The following is a 23,462-nucleotide window of genomic DNA, read 5'->3' on the forward strand; positions in this document are numbered from 1 at the left end:
TCATCTGACAATGGTTAAAAACTACGAGGTCCGTTCCAAAATAGCTTAATACTGCTTTAAAACGGGGCATTAATATAACTAAACTAAGACTCTGAAGGAGGTGGTAAAAGGAGGCTGAAAATTATCATTCACATCTTTTATATGAATGATGGTAGAAACGTATTGTTATACATACAACTTTGAATTAAGCAGGTTCCATTTACATTCATTTTTTAATAAGAAAATACATCCAGGAAGATTTTGGATTTAACATCATATGTTTTTAAATAATAATAATATTCGTAAACTGCAGCGTTTGATACTAATCGGGTACTCTAAAAGTTAAAATGTGATAGCCTTTAACGATACTGAAGAATTGAAATTTGTTCTTTTATTACACCAAGGAAACTCTGCATAAAAAACTAGAAAGGGAGAAATGCGAAAAAGGTTTGGGAGGAGTCTCACCAAAACCTTGCATTCTCGCATAATCTCTTATAAAGGTTTCATCACAGAAAATGGAAATGATGTTCGATACATGCGAAATATTAACCTTCTGCTTGAATTAAGCATTTTCACTGATTCTGTCGTGTGATCTCTTGGCGAGTTTTTTGGTTAGTTTACAGTCAATAATATCTGAAAATCGAATTTTTGCAAATCTAATTTTGGCACAAAGAAAATGGAGAACATTAATTTTATGTCTGTTTTATCATGGTTATAATTCTAAAAGCTCTATAACTTTACTTTTACTTGTCAAACCGTCGGGGGGGGCACCTCGAAATGAGGATGTGATGCTTCCGGCATGGTGGTTGGATCTCGCCACCCTGGAAAGTACACAAATAGGTGGGGGATCTGACTCCTCCCATCGATGATGGGACGTACTTCCTTCGAAGAGGGTTGTACCGTGGCCGATGGTGGCCATTAGGACTGAACCACAGTTCCCGTCAGTGTTGCTGTTGCGGCGGTCCCGTCATTCAGTTTTATGGTTTAAATCCGTGTGCCTTTCGTGGCGGGTCGGAGAGACAGATAGCTGACTTACCTTTACTTGTCGCCAAGATGACTTTAAAAAAATCTTCCTTGTGTACTCTATAATCCTACAACCCCATAAGAAAAATAGCGGACCTTCGCTAAGGCAGAGAGCGCCTTACATGACGTAAAATAATTAAGAAATTTTAACCTTTGGCATGAATTTTAGCATTTTTACTGAATCTGAGATATTTGGCGATGAATCCTTTACTTGTGGTTAATAATACCCCAAAATCAAATTTGTTTTACATGCTTTCTTTCCAAACTCTTAGGATTATAGCGTTAATATGTTTCTGAAAGTTCAGACCAACAGATGGTCAGTCCCTTGTCGGATTTGGCTCAAAATTGGGTCGATGTCAGCATTACAGATGTTAAACGTGTACAGGGTGGTCAAAAAAAAAACTTCCCCTATATATGAAAACCTAGCGGCCTATCCGCTCAACCAATCGAACCAAAATTTCAGACATGGTTGTTTGAAGGTATGCGCTCACGGTTACGGTTACAGTGAGAGAATTTTGAAATTCTCGAATGGCAACGCCCACTTTTTCCTTGCTCAAATTGGTCAGCGTATTGAAAAACCACAAATGGCGTTGGAACGATTAGCGTGTGACGAAAATTAGCGGCGTAAATCATTTACAAAGAAGAGCATTATAAAGGACTAATGACAAAACAGAGAGGAGGAGCTTTGACGCACCTTGTATTATTCACAGGGTTAAACAGTAGCAACGAAATGTCATTAGTGACATTGTATGGATGCAAGATGGGGCGGCTCCTCCAGACGTCACCCAATGTGTTCGATCAATGCTGCAACAACACTTTGCTGATAGAGTCATCTCTAGTAACTTTGCAGTTTCGTGGCCACCGCGATCCCCAGACTCATTCCTATGGATTTCTGGTTCTGGGGTTATCTGAAATCTAAGGTGTACTCGCCTGGTCCCCGAGATATGTCAGAATTGCAAGATGTGTTGATCTCTGCGTTGTCATTAGTCCTTTATAATGCTCTTTTTTTGCATATGCTTTACGGCGGCAATTTTCGTCACATGCTAATCGTTCCAACGCCATTTGTGGTTTTTCAATACGCTGATCAATTTGCGCAAGGAAAAATGGGGTGTTGCCATTCGAAAATTTCAAAATTCTCTCACTGTAACCGTAACCGTGAGTTCTGCGTTGTTTAGAATCATCACAATCTCCAGCGCATACCTTCAAACAACCATGTCTGAAATTTTGGTTCGATTGGTTGAGTGGATAGGCCGCTAGGGTTTCATATATAGGGAAAGTTTTTTTTTTGACCACCCTGTATATTGAAATTTATCCATCCAAATTTATCTTATATTCGCCAGTCTTTCTCTGAATAGATTTCTATCATGATTTGATAGAAATCAACGAATTTGTTGTAAAGACTTCATACCAAATTTCATCGATTTTGCCCAAAGTGTCTTTGAGTTATCTTTGTTACAGACATACAGGTGGATGTTTCCCAAAAAAATATGTCAAAGAATAATTCATATGGAATTCATTAGAATGGAAATCATATCTAAATTAGACTTAAATCATGGTCACATTACTATAAAAAAGAAAGGGAAAAAGTATTTTTAATTCATGTCTAAATGGGACTTTTAAATCTTGGCTATATTACTATAAAAAAAGGAGGAAAATTATTTTTAAATCATGTTTAAATGGGATTTAAGTCATAGCTGTATTACTAAAATATTTTTTTTTCTTTCATTCAGGATTGGGAACTGTTCAGCTACGTTGGCGGTCTCATCGGTTGCTGGCTCGGCATATCTGTCTGGGCTTTTGTAGGACTTGGCGAAAATTTCTTCCGGAAAACTATTCAGTGCTTGATGAAGTTAAGGGAGAAACGCGAGAAGAATCGCAACAGTGCCTTCTGATTTCAAAGAAAATTCATTCTAATGTTATTACGAATTGAAAAGATACTTATTGCTACGTCAAAAACTTTTTATCTTTATTGTATTTTGTATTTGAATTAGAAGGCCTATTTCCCAACCTGCTATAATGATCAAGTGTTTACTCAGACTTTACAAGAAAGGTCAATACATTAAAAACGTCAAACTGATTTACAAAATGTTTTGCTTTTTATGTGTGACAGTAAAATCTGATACATCTTTGTTATATTTTTTAAAATGTGAAATACATGTCGAGGGTATCAGGTATCATACTGCTTGTGTTATTCCGATGCAATGATTAAATAAATACATAATCAAATAGATTGAGGTTCAGTCTTTAGATATTAACAATCGACCTTCGCACAAAAATTATCAGATAAAAAAATCTTCTATCGCAAATTTCAAGTTATCATGTGAGAACATTATTATTTTTTAAATTATTATTTGCCTTAATTAATTTAAGTTATTAACCAGTTTAAACCGGTTTGAAACAATCACGAGGCCTCTCTCTCTCTCTCTCTCTCTCTATATATATATATATATATATATATAGAGAGAGAGAGAGAGAGAGAGAGAGACAGAGATAATTTTTTTACACTTTCATTTTCAATTTTTCTAGCTAGCAAACAAAGTTTTGAAGCTCGACCGATTATTAGATGGAAAAAAACCCCATTGTTTTTTTAAATATCGACGCATCCGTCATCTGATAGTCTCGTGATTGTTTCAAGCCAGTTTTAACTGGTTAATGACTAAAATTAATTAAGACAATTCGTAAAAATTCGAAGAATGCCTAATTTGGAAATCAAGTTGTAACTTTAGTTGGCGATAAATCGCCGAATGTGACAATCTTTTGCATTATTTTCTAATAACCTTATTTTAATTAGCTGACATTATCCCTGAACCAACAATCTTTATCAATTAAACAAACAACGTTTTAACTTGTTTGGTTTATTTTTAAAAAACGTTGCGCGAGTTAGGCAATAAAACCGTGATTTCCAAGGGAAACACTACAATAGCAGACGATAGATAATTCAAAAGCTATATAGTGAAAGCCGACTCCAGAATAAAACTACATTAGCAGACAACAGATATTTCAAAAGCTATACTGTGAAAGCCGACTCCAAAATAAAAAAAAGGATGGATCGCCAATTTGTTGCCTACGCATTTTGAGGCTTTAACAATTTGCTGCCTTCAAATCGCTTCAGAAACCTCAAGCCTAAACAACATCATGTTCTCACATGATAATAAATGTGATACTGTGGTTCTAATTATAGTATTTTCCAATGAAGAGCTTTCAGATCTTTTTAATAGATGACTGAGATTATCAGAAGATATGTTATATGCAATAATAAGTGCCTATTTATCGTCGAGTGAAATAAATGTGGCAAATCAAATAGCATCATGTCATGGATTAGTCTAGACAGATTCAGCGGGAAATACTCGCCGATGGCATTATCTATAACGATAATTGAAATCAAATGTAGAAAGCGTATGGAAAATTATCTATGGTAATTAAATACTTTTTTACGATGTCGTGGTATAAGATACGCATTTTATTAACAACAAAAGTATCCATTTTAGATGAGCAATTTCTTAGATTCTTCAAATTTATTTTCTCTCAAGAATAGGGCATTGTTATTTTAGAATAAATGCCGTTTTTTCTTGCTAACATTTATCTACTATTTTATTCATTTAATATTAACCGGCGTCCTTGGCAAACGGGTACCTTCCTTGTGTTCTGGGCGCCCCGGGTTCGAATCCAGGTTCGGGCATGGTTGTTCTTCATCTGTGTTCTATCTGTGTGGTGTGTGAATGTGCCCCCCTGTAAAAAGTGGTTGTGCAAGCGAATGTGTGTGAGTTTCATGAGCTAGAAGTCAGACTTCTGCTCTCCGGTGCTCAGGGGTCTTTACCCTCAGAAGCTACTGCACCCCCTTTCCGTGGTAACGCGGACACGACCTCATTCATCGAATATTAAATAAAGTTACCTGCATTTTATATAGGAAGAAATAAAATGGAAGAAAAAGGATGAAAGTTAAAACGCAAATTCGATAAACGGAAAATGGATAAACTAGTACGCTTTTATATATTTAACAATTTCTTAATTACGCAAAGACCGAAATAACATAATTAATTAACCCTTTACACTCAGAAAAGTAATTCTACGCATAATTATTCACCTAATACAAGGGCTTGTTTATTGTTCCGAAAAATAAATATATATTATTATTTTAAGTTGAATTTCCCCGATAAATTAATCTATTTTTTTTTACCATTCTGTAGGCGTTTTTAGCAATCAAAATAGAAAAATACTTAAATAAAACGTCAAAATGATACACCGTCTTGATTGGTGAGTGAGAGGCACCATTTGAGGGGAAAGGGTTAATATTCAGCCCCAAAAATCATAATACTTATAAGTGTGTCTCAGATTACTAAATAACAAACACAAAAATACATTTTACACTGCACTGAGCTTATGCATAGTTTGTGAGGGAAAAAAAATACAATTGATATACTATTATGAGTAACATTCGTAAATGAAATTTTCTGCATTTTCATTCTCCCCAAAGATTACTGATAAGAATGTCTTAATTTTGTTCTTATGATAAAAATACTCTAATAATAAATATTGCTTATGTGCTAAATACTAATAATAGTTTATTGATAGTCATAATGTAAAGTAAACATACATTTATTATCAGATGTTAAAATACTAAAAGAATATAAAAGGAATGCTGTAATTCCATGACATAAAAAAGATGATTTGTACAACCAGTTAAATCAGATAAATAATTTAATCATTCTTGGGACAGATATTATATTGATTGACAGTCAGGCAAAATACGAACACAGTCTACTCTCTTGCTGTGATTCGTATTGCTTATAATTAATGTTACAGAAGACCAGCAGAACCTGCTAACTGATAGAAGAGGGACTCTGGATCCTCCAGCAGATCATTTGGTTTTCCGTCTTCCGAAATTTTTCCATTATCCATAACTAATATTCTGAAATTGGAAAAAAATATTAAGTCAGAAAAGTTTTAAAAAGGAATCAATAAAGGCACGTATTTTTAAGAAAAAAATCAATAATCACACTTTATTTTTGTGATTTATTAAAAAGAAAACATTAGAATGTTTTAGTTATAAAAAACGTTCAGTAATTATATGAAATTTGATGGTAAGCTACGATTTTGAAAAGAATAATATAGAGTTATCCATTTGAAACGCAAACCTCAACAGAAAAATGAAAAACACGTTTTATTGTTAACTAGTCGCCTCAAGCGGCTAGTATTTTTGCTAGGAAAATGGGTAGTTTTTACTTGCAATTAAATCTCTCATGCATAACTTAATATTTGATTAATCCAAAGGAATATTTTAAGCATCAAATTATGACAATTATAGCCTGATATCTATTCTGCATTGCTTATAATTACAGTACACTTCCGAGTATCCGGCATAATTTGGCGGAAACGCAGGCCGGATAACAAAAATGCCGGATAGGCCGGAGTTCTATCAGCTCATTTCGTTGCCCACCAATACAAGAAGACAAAGTTTTTATATCAAAACTCACTGCTACAATACATATTTTCTCACTTCTTATTGGGTACTAAACCCTCCATGTATCTGAACAAGCCACGTAGAATGTGAACGCGGCCGCGGCCCGGTGGCTCAAAGAAGCAGTTATCAGTAATGTGTCGAGTTAAAATAGAAGGCTCTGTACTGATAGCTTATATATGTTTATATACTGCACTGCACATTTCAAGAATTTATTGGAGAAAAATTAAGTTAAAAGATATAAACTGTTTAACATTAATATAAATTGTTAACATTTCAACATAAATTCGGCTATCTTCATTGTGGTAAACTTAAAAAAACATTAAGCATACCCCAAGAACAATTTACGAATACTGTTCGTACTGTGCAATTATAATCAGGAACAGCGGCAACAATTGAAGTCCGCTACGCGCAGACGATACAATGAAAAACGAGCAGAACGCTGCTGTTTTCCTGTCACAACTTCTGTTACGCAAACTACGCGTAAGAGGATCCTAGCAGACGCCCGCTTCCAATGTCTTGGCAGTGTTGCCAATGCAACACCTTGCCTTCCTCATTTAAGGTGTATGTACACACTTGAAAATTCGAAAATCGTTCAAAATATCGAATATTTTTTTTATTTCTTATTAATGTTCTCTGATCCTTTAGCTTTCAAACGATACTAAGATGTTGTCAATATTCGAAATATTTCTAGAGTTATAATTATTTTTCTTGAGGTGCTTTCATTAAAAACTCTAGTTACGGTGTTTTTAAACTCATTTTATGAAGAATGATATTTTTTCACTATGTTCCTTCAATCAAACAATCATAACTCAACAAGAAAGGAACCAAATACAGTTATTTATATATCAACATAATCTGTATGAAATAGCGGATGTTTTGTGCCTCCATCAAAGTTATATTTATAGAAATAAATTTTTAATAGCTGTTTAAAAGTTAAAACTACAGAAAAAATCTCGCTTTTCCTATTCATCGTTGGTGAAAAAATTGTAAAAAAAAAAACAAAAACAAAAAAAAAAACCTATATATTTTTATAACTTGTTTGATGCAGACAACATGAAGACTAATATGAGGCATCATTTCCAACTAGAATTGTGTGGCTGTACAAATTAGAATTTAAGATATCATGTTTCAAAAAATAGGCTAATTAGCTCAATAAATATTATTTAATTAATTAATAATGAGTGTTATATGGTTTTTTCTCACTGAAATGAATTTAAACATATATTAATAACCTACTGTGAAAAAACTGAATTTTTAAAGTTAAAATTTAAAAAAAATCTTCAAGTGTGTACGTACACCTTAATTATGATAAAAGAAGACCAGGCTGGATACTCGGGAGTTACTGTACTTGCTATATATTCAATTGTGTATTCTAATGGAATCAAATCCCATGTCATCATAGCACTATTGAAAATTTATGTTTTATAGTAACTTTAACTTTTCTGGTGTTATAATTTTTTTTTATTCTTCACCAGATGGTTCAGAGGAAATTCTGGTTATATTTATTTCTTGGGCAAATCGTATAAATAGTAGTCGTATAGAAATTCATGCCCGTAATTCCAGCTGTTCTAGCATTAAATCTGTGTTCTTTTTATTGTCTTATTTTATTCCTGTTATTGTTTATATGAATATTTTTGATGGAGACAGTCCCATAATATCCCACATCATAGCGGTATTAAAAAGGTAAATATCCGATTAAACCTATTTCAGAATTTCGCGATATTGCAGCTTTTCTTTATTATTTGTTTTATATAATACAGATTTTAAACAAATTTTTACTTTCAACAATGGAAAAAAAAATCATACGATCAGATACTTTATGTAATAATTGAAATGGTTTAAAATTCAGTTAAACAATTTAATCTATTGTTTGTAAATACGCAAATTTCGACTACTTGACAAAAATTCGTGTGAATTCTTTTGCAACGGGCGCGCCATATATGCATCAACTACGACCGTCTGTCACAGCCGGGTGTACCAAACGTGCATTTCTGGAAATCGAACTTTTGGGACGGTGATGCATACGTGCATTTTAAACTAGAACAAATTTTAATCGCCACTAGATGGCACACTGTGTCCGTTGTTTTTTAAATAAATATAGTTTGGTATCCTAACCTTCAGTTTGCTCATATTCAGCCTGACTCTGGTATTCTACTCATTAGGTGTAGAGGGGGAGGGAGTAAGAGTAATGTAAATAAACACAGAACTGGGTTGTGTAACTTTCCACTTGATAGAATCATCCGCGTGTTTGTTCTCTCTCTTTTTTTTTTGTTGTTGTTATTACTGTGCAACTGTAATTAGTCTTTTTGGGTTTTGCCGTCAATTCGGTTGTATTTTGCGTAGCTTTCAGATTCCCTCACTTCTCTTTTTATTATGGGAAGCCTTAGTTTCGGTTTATTATGGCAAGAAAACGCTATTTGTAAGAGGAAGAATGTGCTCGAATAGAGAATTAACTAATAATCTAAAGAGGTAGCAAAAATGGCAACGTTAGGACTTAAACTTTATTTTTTTTTCAAAGTTTGGTTTAGCAACGCAAAATCCCCGTCCATTGGGATGATTCCTTTCGTATACGTGCGTGTGTCTAAAATAGAGGCCTCCGACCCGAAAGGGTTAAACTGATGATATCATTAAAATGGCAACTTTTAAAATTTTGAATAGGTATAATAATTCACTTTTAAGAAATAATATTTTTGGAAGTTTTTGTAGAAAACACCAAAATTTAGCTTAATTTTTGACTAAGATTACACAAAAAAATCGCTTTTAGATGTACATTTATACCCGTCAAGGTATTCATGCCCCAAATTTAGTAGTTGTAGGTCAAATGGTCTGGCCTCTAGAGTGCCAAAACTTAATCACCCATAAATTTAGTTCATAAGTTTCTAACAGCCATACACCCATAAATTTAGGAACTTTTTGAACAGAGATGATTATATCAGACATTTATCGAAGTCTATTGCTTTTGAAAAGGAAAGTACTTAGAGTATAAAATATTCATGAAGTTTTGAAACACACCTGTCATAATCCAAAATCGTGTATAGTCTGTGGGCAATAGTGATAACTGTACAGTCCCAAAACTCTTGCCTTATTGTATTTTGAATCATCTTATCCGTTTCCAAGTCCACTGCAGCCGTTGCTTCGTCCAAGACGAGAATTCTCGTCTTTTTCAGCAGAGCTCGAGCCAGACACAGCTGTTGTCTTTGACCAACACTGAAAAGAGGAAAATAAAATGTTTGGCGCACATCATTATAAAATTAAATTTAGTCATATTAACGTCCCGTTTTAAAGCAACAATAGGGCTATATTAGGACGGACTTCGTAATGTTTGACCGCGGTCAGAGAACGAGGGCAACACCTGAGCTTGCATAAATCTCTCCAAACTTTCACACCACACCAGCGGGAGGACGTTTGGTCCCGACGGATTTAACGTACACTAGTCCCGCTAACACGACGGCTCTTCGGTGGAATCGGGTCTCGAACCTGAAACCCTCTAATTCCGAAGCCGAGATCTCTCACCAGGCCACCGCGGCCTCTTATCAAATGTAAATCAAAAATAAAACAGAGAGTTATTTTAGGAAGCTTTTAACGAAATATTGATGAGTTCGAGAAGAAAATTCCGTATTTTAATTAATGTTTTGAAAATCAGAGAATGTTGCCACCTTCTCAAATTTTCTTCCACATTTCCTTATACAGTCTCCCATCGTATAAAAATTGTAGACCTTGCAGAAGGTTGTTAACTACACAAGTACTCAGATTTTTATTACGAAGAGATGTCAGGGACCAAAGTTAGAAGGAAGGATGACAAAAAAAAAAAGCGGAATGTATCTTACCCCTTCACTGCTGTTTCTTGTGAAGATTGATAGATTCCAAGCGTGAATGTTTCATGAAAAAAATAGGTATGTATTTTATCTTTTAACGAACAGAAACTAAATTTCGTAAAAAAAATACAATTTTAATAACAATAACATGCACATACCAGATTTTATTTAATTAAAATAGGTATGTTTTTACTTTCTTGTATAGGAAGTACAGAGAAATTCGAACTCGAAACGTTGACGAATTTCCACTTTTCAGATCTTCCCGATTTCGAAAAACATAATTTTGGCATTCTTTCTGTCTGTCTGTCAATCCGTTTCGCCTCTGTGAACACAACTCAAAGACGCCTTGAGCTAAAGGGTTGAAGTTTTAATGTATAGACTTTAGAACCAATTTTCCTATTTAAATCGAAATCCATTCAGAGGGATTCATTCTATCAGGCTATTCGATTAAAACAGAACTCCATAAATAAAAAACATAAAGATCTAAATTGATAAAACTTGGTACATGTTTAACATCAAAAATCTAGACTATTCAGATTTTGAACCAAATTTCTCAAAGGGTTGACTATCCATCAGTCTGTACTTTCACTTGCATGTAAACCCAATGACTTAAATCCATGAAATGATGTGATTTTGAGAATACAACTGCAGTACCTCGTGAAAAATTATTTTTAGGATTAAGATATGTGTTAAACGGAAATTAATTAAAATCTTCAGGTAAACGTTTTTGATTTCGATGCATTTTTTGCATATTTATGAACGAGTAAGTAAAAACGACAAACCGTCTTAAAAGTTTGCATATTATTAAACTAGCCACTTTGGTTAAGGACAGGCTAGTTTGTCAAAAATATCAGTTTTGAATAATTTAATACTCATGGTTCCTTAAAAAAATATATTTTAAATATCAAGTTGTGATAGATATTAAAGAGGTTCTATTTACTGCGAATATGAACCGCACTCAAATGTATCCATGTCATATATCATCTAATTAATCACACTTTCTATCAGGTGGTAATTTTATTATCTCACTTATAATGTGCAACTGATTCCACCATGAAAAGAATGCAGTGCCTTTTCTTTGTGTATCGTATGATGATACCTTCTTAGGTATCATCATACGATATACAAAGTTAATACTATTGTATTAAGTGATATTAAAAATGATAAAAAGTAAATTAAAAAAAATTCTAGTATTATCTTTTAGCTAATCGATATACTACTTAATATTTTACATGCTTAAGGCGGATTATGAGGAGCGAGGATAGAACCTGGGACCTTGTGGTTCGCAACCCAGTAACATGACCACAATACAAAAGTAATACTCATGTCTCGTAGCTGTTAGCTGGCTTATAAGGTCACCACAGTAATGTCCAAATGTTCCGAGGCACATTAGTCTCAACAGCTAACAAATACATCACCACTCACCAGCCATATCGTTCGTCTCTCCACCGACTCACTGGAGGGGTTGGCTACCGAGTCATGTCGGCATATTGGGGAATGAGAAGGCGGACTTGGCCGCAAAATCTGAAACGACTTTTTTAAGCATGGGAATTCCCTTCTGCGACATTAAAAGGTCCCTCTATCACCACATCTGTTCTAACTGGCAAATGTCATGGGATCTGCAGATCCACAATAAATTACATTTTATAAAAACAGACGTTGTTTCTTGGCCTGTTCATCCTATACGTGAGATGGATGTTAAATTGACTCGTCTCCGTATAGGGCATACGCGCTTCACCCACAAACATCTCATATTCGGGGAAAATGCGCCTATGTACAACAGCTGCCAAGTTGATTTTACTGTTCACCATATCTTAATTGAATGTGCTGTTTTTAATTCTTATCGTGCTCGTTTTTTTAACTCGTCTTCAACATTACAAGACTTGGTGGGTGAAAAATACCACCCAAATATTTTTAAATTCTTAAAAGCTATTGGCGTTTTTACTTGCATATAATTTTTCTATTATTCTATTTGTGTTGAAAATTTTTTGTGTTCTTGTTCGTTCTTCATAGTTTCAAATTTTCATGAACCATGCTTTTAAATGTTCAGATGCTAAGATCACTTTTTTGCATTATTCAATTTTATCTTTGCACACTTATTTAAAACACTCATTTGTTAAATTAGCAAATCTTTTATAATTTTAACATTTGATTGGCTCAGTATGGCTAAATGTGGCTTTTGCGCCAATAAACCACACAAACCAACCAACCAACCAACCAACCGACTCACTGGAGGGGGAGTCTGTGGTGAAAGCTTATAAGCCAGTTAACAGCTACGTTACACGAGTAATTGCTTTTGTATTGTCGTCATGTTACTGGGCTGCGAACCACAAGGTCCCAGGTTCTATCCCCGCGCAATTCAATCCGCCACAGGCCTTTATTTATTCATTCTGCAAAAAAATGATGAAATAAAGTAAGAAAATAAAAAAGTCAAAGAATATGAAAGCAAAGAAAAAGAACATGAGGGAATATGAGAAGAAAAGCAATATGAAAGAAAAGAAAATGTATGCAAGAAAAGAAATGAGGAAAAAAAATAAAAAAAGAATGCAAAGCATATGAAAAAAATAAACAAATAATACATTTCTTAGGTTTTAACAATGGTAGAAAAGCACTCGATTAAATATTTGCAGAAGCAATGAAAAGGGTTTCAGTTTCATTGCAACAATGAAAAGTATTGCTGTTTTTAAAATGACTGTACCTCAAATTTTCACCTCCTTCAGAGACTTGATAATCCAGCCCAGAATCTAAAGAAAGGACAAAGCTTTTCAAATGCGATTGTTCGATTGCCCTCCATATATCTTCATCCGAATTCTCTTCCAGAGGATCCAGATTTATCCTTAAGGTTCCACTAAACACCACCGGATCCTGAAAGATCAAAGAAACATTCATCAAGAATAATACAAATATTAGCTTCTTCAAATATTTATTCCTTGAAACTATCTCCTTTGATCCCCTCATACCTCATCATCTTACCCAAATTAGTTTAGTTTAGTTTAGTTATATTAATGTTCCGTTGTAAAGCAACACTAGGGCTATTTTGGGACGGACCTCGTCATTTTGAACTGTGGTCAGATGACGAGGACGACATCTGAGCTGGCACCCCCGTCTACACGCCACACCAGCGGGAGGACGTTTGGCATGACGGATTTAACGTGCAACAAACCCCCTCACACGATGATTCTTCGGTGGAATCGGATCTCGAACCTGAAACCCTACGGCTCAGAAGCCGAGATCTTACCACCAGGCCACCGCGACCTAATCTTACCCAAAAGAACAAGGTATGACTTTGTACAGACACTCGGTTTGTAACAGCTAAGGCACTGTTACGAGAATTGTTTAGAGTCAAGGGCGTAAATTAAAAAAAAAAAAAAAAAAAAAAAAAAAAAAAAAAAAGATTTCTTTCTTTTTTTTCTGGATTTTAGTTGCATTCGATTACTTCTGAAATGTTTTATAAAAAGTACCCTGCTTAAATCCCAGGTGTTAGAAAAAGTAAGTGTAAAGAAATTAGTAAATGTAATGCGAATACTTAAATTGTGTGAAAAGAATCATTTTTTTTTTCTGTATAATGTGTTAGTAGCTCTCTACAGGAGAATAAATATGTTTGAATGTGGAATTTCAGTGAAATTCGTTTCTCCCACTTTTCCAATCTAAAATACTTAACTCGACAATACTAATATTATTATTACTTCACTAAATTTTGTTCATTTTTTCTACTATTCAAATTATTGCCATGCATTTTTATTATACTAGCTTTTACCTTAGACTTCGTACGCGTGGAAATAGATTGGAATTTATAGCATCAATTACTCCTGCGCATGCGTGAATTTTCAACTCCAATTGGGGCAACACAAATGTATGGATTTTCTACGCCAGTTGGGGTAACGCAATATAGATTATAAATTGTTAATTTCCTTCATTCTGCTTTATTTTAATTCAAAAGTACTTCAGAATGAATCCGAAAGATCGATTCATTAACAATGTTTCATTTAAAATGTATCGAACACTAAGAAAATAAACAGAATCGTTTGAAATAATAGTCAAAATCATGTTAAGCCTAATATCATAGGTGTGGGGAAAAAAACCCTGAAGCTTTACTCATTTGGCGATTTTTGGCGGGAAAGTTAGTTTTTAATTAATAAACAATTAACCACTCAATTAAAGGGAATAAATAGTAGCCTATGTTCTACTCCAGACTATAATATATCTTTCAGCTAAATTTCATCCAATTCTGTTCAGCCGTTCACGCGTGATTGACTAACAAACATCCATCTATCCAAATTTTCACATTTATAATAGTAGTATAGATTATTTAAATGATACTGTTACGAATCTGTGAGGCGGCTTCCCAGCATAGTCAGTTCCATAGGAGGTCCCAGAGCTTGGCGACAAACTTGGCAACCATTTGGCGACTTGGTGACGAATTTGGCGACTTTGGCGCCAAAATAGATTATACCCGAAACATCGAGAATTTTCCCTATCCGTCCAGTAGGAACGGAGATACGCCTCGAACGTTCCTGATTGGTTGAGAGGATTCTAGCCCCGCCTCCTGAGATCTATAAAAGGAAGCACCCGCAGCTGCCGGGCAGTGGTGAGTCGAGTGGTGAACCAGCGGTGAATTGAGGAGAAGTCGGAAGCGACAGAGCAGAGCAGAGTAGTGGTGAACGAGTGGTGAATTGAGTCGTGGACCAGTGGAGTCGAAGAGTAGTCGGAATCGACAGAAAGAACTGGCCTTCCAGGGACTCACGGAGCAGCGACGGTGTAGAGCTGCTGTGTATACTGTTGTATGCTGCACGTCTCGGCTGAATATAATCGTCTTCTGTGCTGTATATAGTTGTCGTCTTCTGTGCTGTCCTGTGTGTCTTCGTGTAAATAAACGTCATTGTTTATTTTCTACTGCCGCCTGGTGATTGAGCGTTCTTCACACCATATAACCTCCACTATCCAAACGAACCCCGGAAATTCCGTAACAATACCATTACTCATTTTGTTCCATTTCCTTTTAAAGTCTGTAATAATGAAAAGAGGCCTCAATGGCCAATTGATTTAATAATCGGACCATTGAAATGTGAAAAAAAAATTTCCTGACAACTACTATGGGCCCAATGCATGCTAAAACTTGATCTCGATGTCTTTCAGCTTGAGTGAATAGAGAATAGCATTTCGACCTTATCTGACCACGATAGGGATTGCAATACCGGACCAAAATTTCAATACCGGTATTCGGTATTTTTTAGATCTTAATACCGGAATACCGGTTTTAGATATTTTAGAATACCGGTATTAGAAATTTTAGAAAAAGAAAGAAAACACAGGTGTTTCTTTGTTTTATTTGCCAATTTTATTAAAAAGGGTAAATATCACAAAGAATAATTTGTAACTTATAAATTATAACAGTATATAAAGAATCACAAAAAAAGTAAAGAAATATCTTATTTATTTAAATCACAAAAAAGTGAAAATATCACTATTCAGTCTGTGGTACTAATACAAATTTTTGAAATGTGATCTTAAAATACATGATGCATCAATTCTACTGTCATTAAGAGTGGAACGTAATTTTGTGCAATAATTACCGTTTAGATTTTAGATATAGCTGATTTCTGTATTGTATTTTGGTGTGTTGTTTTTTATTTATCGCTATTTCTAATTTTTGTTCAAGCGACAATTCCTTTTCACTATCGACATTAGTGTTATCATAATCTTCGAAAACTGTACAAAATTCTTCTGAATATATATAATTTGTGGGTAAAAAATTTTAAGAAAATTTACTATAAACTTAATTAGATTTGAATTGGTTATTTTCTTTTCTTTTCCATTTTCATTTATAAAATCATTATAATTATGTAAATACTATAAAACATTTTCTATTTCGATATGCCTTTCTTCTGTGCGATTTTTCAATGTAATATATAATCTTCAGATAGTGATGTGTGCTGTTAGGAGTAAACGGTTCCAACGTGTTTTAAAATAATAACATACATTGTTTTATTTTCAGTTAGTATGTATTTCAGTAATATGTCATTTTTTATAGGGGAACGTTTAAATATCTTAACAATTTTTCGATCTTTATAAATTATAGGAAGCAATTCTTGGTGGGTTAATATTTCATCCTCATTAGCAATATCTTCTTCAACAATTACATTGTCATTATCTTCATTGTCAATATCATTCTTACTCTTACTCTCTTCAAAGTTGGAATCCGAAGTTTCTATATCCACAGTATTTGGATTCTTCTGTTTTTTATTTTTTTTTGGTATAATACATCTATTACTACTAAATCAATTCCATGTGCATAGCACAACTGCTGATTTGCACCCATCAACTTTCCAATTTTTTTCATAACTGTTGCTCCATCAGACATTATGGATACAATTTCTTCTTTCATGAATAATTCATGTTTCGCTAATTTAGATTTAAGCAATTAATTAAGCCATTATTAGCTAATTAACTTCGTCCGTTATGGAGACATAAAAACAAAAACGTATACTATTTTGCTATGTTGGCGATACCTGAACATATAGTGCAGACAATTTTAATAATTTCTAATAAATACCGAAAAACCGGTATTTAAAATTGTGAATACCGGTATTACAAAATTGTACAAATGGCTCAAAATACCGGTATTCGGTATCCCGGTATACCGGTATTGCAATCTCTAGACCACGGTTAAATATTATAAAATATATTCAAAACCAGTTTTAGAGCACTAATCTTACTAAATTAAAGTGCAGATAATAGTAAAGTGTTGTACAACCAATTATGACTCCTATCGATTTAATTGGTTATATGGACAATTACAAGTTCTGTTCTTAAATGACCGTTACTTTACACGCTTCGGTGATTTGAATCTTTGATATAGTCTCTAAAAAAGCCTTCTTTTAATACTGAATGATAGGTATGTTATAAAAAAATGACAAACGGCAAAAATTGAGAATTTTCATATGAATGATCTGAAACTTACGTCATTTAGAATTATGGCAAAAGATTTGCAAAAATTTGGTGGAACAGTGAATCGGATCAATTAATCAAAATGTACTTCATTGCAATTAAGATGTGAATTTGTATTTTTTAAATCAATGAATAATATTTTTCCAGGCATGAATAGTTTTGAATATGTATAACTTAGGATATGTAATCTGCATGTAAGCTTTTAAAAACTTGAAAAAAAGTTATTAGAATCTTATCTCTTAATATGGATGTTCCTGAAGCAATGTGAGATATAAAGATTAATTTTTCAAAACACGAAAGAATTTTCTTGAAACTGCTCCTCTCCGATCGAAGACCGAATGGAATTTAACAAAATGTTTTACTATCATAAAAATATCTTTTACTATCACAACGTTAAGCATTAAGCATTAGTTATATTCCAATAAATTTAATATATAGGGTGTTCATTAATTATTGTCGGGGTTTCCGTACCTCATAACTTTCGAATAAAAAATATGACGCAAAAACGGATTACGTATTCGTAAATTACAACTCAAAGAATTTTATTAATGATATTAAAGTGTAAAGCCTGCACAATTTGTACTTTGTAGGCATTCAGCTGAAGGCGATTATGTATTCGTAAATTCGCTGAACAAATTTTGAGTTTTGATAATCGTGCGGGTTCTCCGAGCCCCATATTCTACAGTTATGTTTATTCACTTTTTCTGACACATGAAAAGTGGATTCGTCACTAAAGAACCATTTCCGAAGGAAATTTTCATCATCCTCAATTCGAGTCAAAATTTGTTCAGCGAATTTACGAATACATAATCGCCTTCAGCTGAATGCCTACAAAGTACAAATTGTGCAGGCTTTACACTTTAATATCATTAATAAAATTCTTTGAGTTGTAATTTACGAATACGTAATCCGTTTTTGCGTCATATTTTTTTTTCGAACGTTATGATGTACGGAAACCCCGACAATAATTAATGAACACCCTATATATTAATTGCTTCTATTAATTTGAATATTGTGACCGATTCTAATACCGAAGTCTTACTCCCCCCCCCCCTAGAAATTTTTATTTAGTGGTATTTTATATTTTAACCCTTTAAAGGACCATTTTTTTCTAGTCATATTATGTTAAAATATTTTTAGGCTTGAAATTAGAATAAGAAAAGGGATTCATACAGCTTATTAGATAAATTTAATTTGATTAATTAATTAATTAATTTGGTTCATTAATGATTCAGTAACAAATCAAGACACATCATTTTGTCTTAGATAAAGATCTGAAGTATCTAAGTTTCTGACTTGCTAAAAAAATGTGTCAGAACTTATGCCAACCTACATCATTTCATACAAAGATTGATAAATTTGGTGGGAAGCATACTTCCCACGGCCCTAGAAACGGTTAAGCAGGATGCCATAACTTAAGAAGTCAACCACGCGCACGGTACTGAAACAAATTCAAAATCAATTTCTCATTAAGTTATAAATTTTTTCATAGTATACTATAAAGGTTTCCCAAATGAAAAGTGGATACTTGCGATTACGTCGAATAACTGCAGCTATAGCAGCTTCACCTAACAGAGATATAAAAGTCTGTAGGGGGTGTGCACTGCATACGGTGTTTGATAGTGATAGCTGTTCATGGTAGAGGAAATTGATCGAATGTTAAGGCATGCTATACCTGGATGTGACCAAAAACCTCTTATTCTTATTTTTCTTATTCTTCCCCTGCTATGAACCACTCTTGATTGATTTCATGCCCCAAGGGAACACTATCAATTTAACACATTTCTGCAGTACTCTGATGAAACTAGGGAAAACAATAAAAAGCAAACGGCCACCCTTCTCACACAGCAAGTGATCCTTTTACATGACAATGTCCGCCTGCACGTCTCCCGTGAAACCCAAAAGACCTTAAAAAAATTCAAGTGGGAAGTGTTGGAACACCCGTCGTACTGTTTGAATTTGTCGCCCTGTGACTTCCACATCTTTGGGACACTTAAAAGAGCATTACAGGGAATACGTTTCCATTCGGATGATGAAGTAAAGGAAGATGTAAAGGCATTTCATCAAGAATCAAACACCATCAGCAAAGGCATAGACTCTTTACTTAAGCGATGGGACCCGTGTTTTAACGCCCGTGGCAATTTCTTTTAATTACCAATAAAGTAACTCTTATGTATGCTCAAATAATAGAAATATATCAAATCTCTATTTATACAAATTCACAATAAATAATTTCCTTTTGAGAAAAATACTGATCTACTAATTAAAATTATCTAATAAGTAAAATTTTTATAACTTTTACTCAATTCAATGATATTTTACAAAAAACTTGAATAATTACTTGAGGTATTATTGTAATTTTCGAGCGTAGGTCATGAAGTCCAAGCACTGTAGTGTCAATACCATCTATAAAAATGGTGCCTTCTGTTGGCTCTATGATACGGAAGAGTGCAAGAGCTAACGAACTTTTACCAGCTCCCGTTCTTCCAACCACTCCAACCTGCGAAGCAATAAGAAATCTAAATACAGGCTGATTCAAAAAGAAGTATACAGTTTCAGTGCACTATAAATCAAGAACAATGTAAGATATTATATGTCACCTGTGACAGAATTGTTTTGGGTTATTTTGTTGTTGTTGTTATTTATAATGGCACTTGCTATGGACAAGCTCACTGACGAAGTCGGTGATTTTAAGCCAAGGGAGCGTTTCTTATTTTAGTAGCGCCAACTAGGGCCAAGAGTACGTCTTAGCTACTCACGCATCACATTCGCTTGCACAACCCCTTTTTACAGGGGGGCACATTCATACATCTCACAGATAGAACATGAAGAACAACCATGCCCGAACCGGGACTCGAACCCAGGACGCCCAGGTCACGGGAAAGACGCGCTACCCCTATGCCAGGACGCGGGCTGGGTTATTTTAAGTTTTGTTAGAGACAGTTGCAGATGTTCTATGTGTGACCCCTTAGAAGGGGCCGTATACTTTCTTTCTGGACACTACACTGAACACATTTACTTTAGAGGAACCTCGCATGTGCTGCACTGTGAATTTGTGATTCTCTTTTCCCCAAAAGGGAACATTGTGTTTGTATATTTTTCCACTGATATGAAATGCTTCATTAATGAAAACTAAGTGATAGGCAAAATCATTTTCAAAATGAAAATGAACATCGGCAAAAAATTCAAAGCGCTTCTGTTTGTCGAAGTCATTCAGATTTTACAACACCTGCAGTTTGTATGAAATCATTTTCAGCTTCTTTCTCAAAATTCTCAAGACAATGGGCTGAGAAATCTGGAATTCACGACTCATCCTCTACGTTGATTTTTCCGGGCTTCGTTGAATGATGACTTTTTGAGGTACAATTAGTCGTCCGGGATATAAATCTTTGCATAAACAGCGCGTAGTTCTGAATTTTTCATGCCATCGATAGATATATTTTCTAATAGGAACTTCAATTTTTTTAAATTGTAATCGAAAAATGCCATTGCACAATAGTTGTGGACTCCGTTTTGCTAAATTGAAGAACACAAAAGGCTTTCTCTACTGCGGACGCCGCTATTTCGACTGACAACTCATAGCACACATGCTTACTGTCTTACAGCATCTAGAAAGTATATACTAATCATCATGTATGTATTCATTATTAAAAATATAGCTTTAAGCATAAAAAATACAGTAAGAAATAAAGATTTTTCAAGATATTAACTTAAATTTCCAACAAAATAAAATGCAAAACTATGAGTTAATATTCATTGTCACTCCTTGCTTTATATGTTTCTTTTTTTTTAACTTCATGCAATAAACAAGTATATGCAGATAAAAAGCAAAAGTCTAGGATGATTTTTTAAATATTAACAAATGACGACACAATGTTGCGCTTGAACAATCGTAAACTTGCAGTCTCGATATGTCAAAATAACTTATGCTACTGAAAATGACTATGAAACATTTAAAACTTACTTAATATTACTATTATATTTTTAGGCATGTTATTAAAATAATAATTAAGTAATATTTTAATAGAATTTGTGATACAGATATTCTAGAAATAATTCTGACTAAAAAATAAATGTATGCACCTTTTTCTCGAATGTATTTCATCAGAGGGCTAATGCTACACACCAAAACTAATGTTAATTCCCTACTTTGAGATAGAAGATATTCTATTAAAATATCTCGACTAAAAATGACTTAGTATGAAAATCTGTTAAGAAATTCAATATTGCTTGCCATCCTTTATTGTACATAAAAATTACGAAAAATATTTTGTTGCCTAAAATAATAAGCGTTTTGAGATATGCAATACTTAAAAAATATTATTGCCGAAATTACCTGATAAATATACTGCGAAAGAATACACTGTCTAATGGAAAACTACACTTTATTCCATGAATATTCAAGAAAACATGGAGGAAATCAGAAACACAGCAAAATATACAAATGGAATAGACTTGTAGATACTAATAATACAAATAGACAATTTTTCTCTAATTAAATGACAGTGAGGTAATCACCGTTAAAAACGGTAACATAGTCACAAAATTGTATACGTTATTATAACTGTAAATGATAAGATTTAAAACCATAGTCACCTTTTGGCCTGGAAGGATGTCCACATTAATACCTTGGAGCACTAATTTCATTCCTTCCCTATACCTCATCTTGTAATTTTGAAATGTAATTGCTCCTTTAGACGGCCACTTGCTCAGATCGAAACGAATGGATTCCGTCTCCCACGATGCCTGGAAAATTATAAAGCTTTTACTTTCTGAATTAAAAAAATGAAATTAACAATATAAGTGAAGTCACCTTCAGAGTTCTTATTAATCGTTATTTCCATTCCCTTTTAGAGTTGAATATAATTTTTCATTATTTTGCTCATTTCAAATTTTTAATTAATTACATATTTTTCTTCTGTCAAAATTGAAAATCATAATATTAAATATTGCATTAGTATTTCATTTAATTGTTAGATATTTAACTTTATTTTTAATATCTTTTAAAATATCCTCTATAAGATGAATTCACAAGATTAACATTTTATTGGAACGTTACATGTCAAGCATCGAATACAGATCTTTCGATTTCGAAATCTGTTCACAAAAAGAGAAACACACTTGATCCTGAAACTCATTTTATAATTCACAAATCTCACTACTTATACCACCACAAATTTATTCAAAAGGAAATTATAGATTCAAAATATTAATTTTTAATGAATGACAAACTGAGTTCCGAAAAATAGGATTGAATTTACCTAAGATACAGGATGCATCGCATTACCTTAATTTTATTTTCACTGTGGAAACTTTTACTAAATATAATTACAGAGAAAGGGAGAATTTTAAATTTTAATAAAACTGATCTTTTACTTTCAAAAATACCGTAACATGAATGTTTACCACATTTGGAAGAATCTCTTTTAAAAATGTACGGATCTGATAGAAATCTAGGTAATCTCTTTTTAAATGTACAGATCCATGATAGAAATGTAGTTCGTCTCTTTTAAAATGTACGGATCCATCATAGAAATGTAGGTCATATCTTTTAAAATGTGCAAATCCCTGATAGAAATGTAGGTCGTCTCTTTTAAAATGTATGGATCACTGATAGAAATGTGGGTCATCTCTTTTAAAATGTATGGATCCACGATAGAAATGTACGTCGTCTCTTTTAAAATGTACAAATCTCTGATAGAAATGCAGGTCGTCTCTTTTAAAACGTATGGATCCATGACAGAAATGTAGGTCGTCTCTTTTAAAATGTATGGATCCATGATAGAAATGTAGGTTATCTCTTTTAAAATGTGCGGATCCATCATAGAAATGTAGGTCGTCTCTTTTAAAATGTACAAATCTCTGATAGAAATGCAGGTCGTCTCTTTTAAAACGTATGGATCCATGACAGAAATGTAGGTCGTCTCTTTAAAAAAATGTGCGGATCCATGATATAAATGTAGTTCGTCTCTTTTAAAATGTACGGATCCATCATAGAAATGTAGGTCATATCTTTTAAAATGTGAAAATCCCTGATAGAAATGTAGGTTGTCTCTTTTAAAATGTATGGATCCCTGATAGAAATGTAGGTCATATGTTTTAAAATGTGCGGATCCCTGATAGAAATGTAGGTCGTCTCTTTTAAAATGTATGGATCCATGATATAAATGTAGGTTATCTCTTTTAAAATGTGCGGATCCATCATAGAAATGTAGGTCGTCTCTTTTAAAATGTAC

General features: G+C 33.6%; 2 protein-coding genes across 2 annotated transcripts in view; one reads left to right on the top strand and one right to left on the bottom strand.

The window, feature by feature from the left end:
* Positions 1–3,063, top strand: part of LOC129957379 (uncharacterized) — a 34,637-nt gene extending 31,574 nt beyond the window's left edge. The window contains exon 13 of the mRNA XM_056069671.1: positions 2,733–3,063. Within this exon, the coding sequence (XP_055925646.1) occupies positions 2,733–2,894 (162 nt within the window). The 3' untranslated portion in view covers positions 2,895–3,063. The remainder of the gene's footprint in view (positions 1–2,732) is intronic.
* Positions 3,064–5,582: 2,519 nt separating this feature from the next.
* The window catches only part of LOC129957065 (multidrug resistance-associated protein 1-like), a 101,213-nt gene continuing 83,333 nt past the window's right edge, over positions 5,583–23,462 (bottom strand). The window contains exons 27-31 of the mRNA XM_056069201.1: positions 21,823–21,972; positions 19,568–19,726; positions 12,977–13,143; positions 9,476–9,670; positions 5,583–5,911 (exon numbers count right to left, since the gene is read on the bottom strand). Coding sequence (XP_055925176.1) covers positions 5,800–5,911; positions 9,476–9,670; positions 12,977–13,143; positions 19,568–19,726; positions 21,823–21,972 — 783 coding nt within the window. The 3' untranslated portion in view covers positions 5,583–5,799. The remainder of the gene's footprint in view (positions 5,912–9,475; positions 9,671–12,976; positions 13,144–19,567; positions 19,727–21,822; positions 21,973–23,462) is intronic.

The sequence above is a fragment of the Argiope bruennichi genome, chromosome 11 (genome assembly GCF_947563725.1).
Source record: "Argiope bruennichi chromosome 11, qqArgBrue1.1, whole genome shotgun sequence".
Classification (NCBI taxonomy): Eukaryota; Metazoa; Arthropoda; class Arachnida; order Araneae; family Araneidae; genus Argiope; species Argiope bruennichi.